Below are 1,981 nucleotides of genomic sequence, written 5' to 3' on the forward strand. Positions count from 1 at the left end.
TAATTGAAAACTACTGGAGTGATCCAGCAGGTCACTCTAATCACTGTATCAAAGATGAGAAGCATCTCAAGAAAAAACCTGATCCCCTAACTAAGTCAAAATTGTAGTACTGTTAAATAACAATGATTAAAGCTTTGGAGAATCAATTCCATTGCTTCACAATGGACAAAGATAGTGATGAATGTGAAGCTTTAGAGAAGTGAATATGTTTAGAAGCACAGACTTAGATAAACAAGTTTATGTATCTTTATGGAAATGCCTACCTTTCAGAAACAGAATCATCACAATCCAGCAACAAATTAATTGTTTCACTTTATTTGAAGGTGGTTCATAGTTCACAGAAGTCATTCTTTCTACTGGACTATTAAATGACTCTGAATTCTTATTCAAATTCATGGTTTCTGAATTTGCGACCTGTTAAATGGGTAATAAAAAAGTAGTTTGAAGGTGTGGTTACCAATTGTGTCCTTCCACAAAAAATTGAAGATAGGTAAAATTTACTTTGGAAAACATTATGTATGTGGTGAAATATATATTAAATTATATGTACTCATTGGCTGACCACCATGATTGTGATTTGCCTGCCAAATTGAATTTTTAAAAACTTAAAAATAATGATGGGCAATCCTGTTGTAGTTCATAAGCATGACTGGATTTTCATATTTATGTGTGAGATGCGCCTTGCTCAACCATTTTGATTCCTGATGTGAAGAAAAATAATAGCACAAATCAACTTCCCAGCTTGGATGGAAAGAAAACAAATATCTTGGTACTTAGGTAACATTTTATTCCTATTAGATTTAGTTTTAGAAACAATAAACACCACAAAGTTTAACAACCAAACCTTTTACTGTTGTTATTCTAATAAACACCAGAAATAAATCAGACTGATAATCTGCTCTTCCAGTTGACAAGTTTATTTAAAACTTAAAGCTGAAATATTTAACCCACACTTCTCTTCAATTGGGAATTTGCAGCCTCTAATATATATATATATATATGTATACACACACACACACACACACATTAATTCAAAAGGATCAATTGATTGCCCAACTCATGGACTTTTCTAAGGGACAGTGTGAGCAAAAGTGTAGATACACAAAGGCAGAATTCTGAAACACTATCTTAAACAGATTTTATATGTAGAAATAGGTGTAAATAACACTGGAAGTCAATATCAAAAGTTATCTGGTATCCTTTCAGTTCAAGGACAAGGTGGTATAGACACACTTTTCCCTGATCCTCCCTTCTAACTACACTATTAAGAAAAAAATAATCATTATTACTGAAAGGGTAACACTGCTAGTAAGCCACCTAACACAGAAACATCCCTGCACATAACGGCATGCTGGCCCCAGTGTGTGCTTCTTGCCTGACCAAGAAGCAAACTTGGTAACTTATTTTTTAAGAGCTTGTTTTGCAGAACTGCAAAAATAAGGAACAAACAGAAAAGGTCGTGGAGCCTCCAAACCCCATTCCACAAAGTCAGATAAGACCACTGCTCTGGAAAACAGCCACCTTCTGTTAGCATTTTGAATTACTACTACTCAGGAAAGCAAACTGCCTTCTGGCTCAGCACCTGTAGAACAGTAGTTAGTGCTGGCCACATACACTGAGGCGGGTGGGTTTGAACCTGGCCCGGGCCAGCTAAATGATGACAACTATAACCAAAAAATAGCCGGGCATTGTGGCAGGTGCCTGTAGTCCAGCTACTTGGGAGGATGAGGCAAGAGAATTGCTTAAGACCAAGAGTTTGAGGTTGCTATGAGCTCTGTGACAACATGGCACTCTACCCAGGGCAACAGCTTGAGACTCCGTCTCAAAAATAAATAAATAAATAAAATAAAATAAAATAAAATTCCAAAAAAAGCCCAAGCTATTTGTCCTCAGGGCTAACTTTACTGCTTTCTTTCACACTAAGCCCTTTCTTCCCTTGGAAAGTAAAATAAACTTTTTACTTCAAAAATTATCTTCGGCT

At 36.0% G+C, this 1,981-nt stretch overlaps 1 protein-coding gene across 1 annotated transcript in view; it reads right to left on the reverse strand.

Moving 5' to 3' along the window:
• Positions 1-259: 259 nt before the first annotated feature.
• The window catches only part of ATF7IP2 (activating transcription factor 7 interacting protein 2), a 31,719-nt gene continuing 29,997 nt past the window's right edge, over positions 260-1,981 (reverse strand). The window contains 2 exon segments of the mRNA XM_003804095.1: positions 260-312; positions 315-414. Coding sequence (XP_003804143.1) covers positions 260-312; positions 315-414 — 153 coding nt within the window.

This window comes from Otolemur garnettii, unplaced genomic scaffold, assembly GCF_000181295.1.
Source record: "Otolemur garnettii isolate 467f Iridium unplaced genomic scaffold, OtoGar3 scaffold00189, whole genome shotgun sequence".
NCBI classification, from domain to species: Eukaryota; Metazoa; Chordata; class Mammalia; order Primates; family Galagidae; genus Otolemur; species Otolemur garnettii.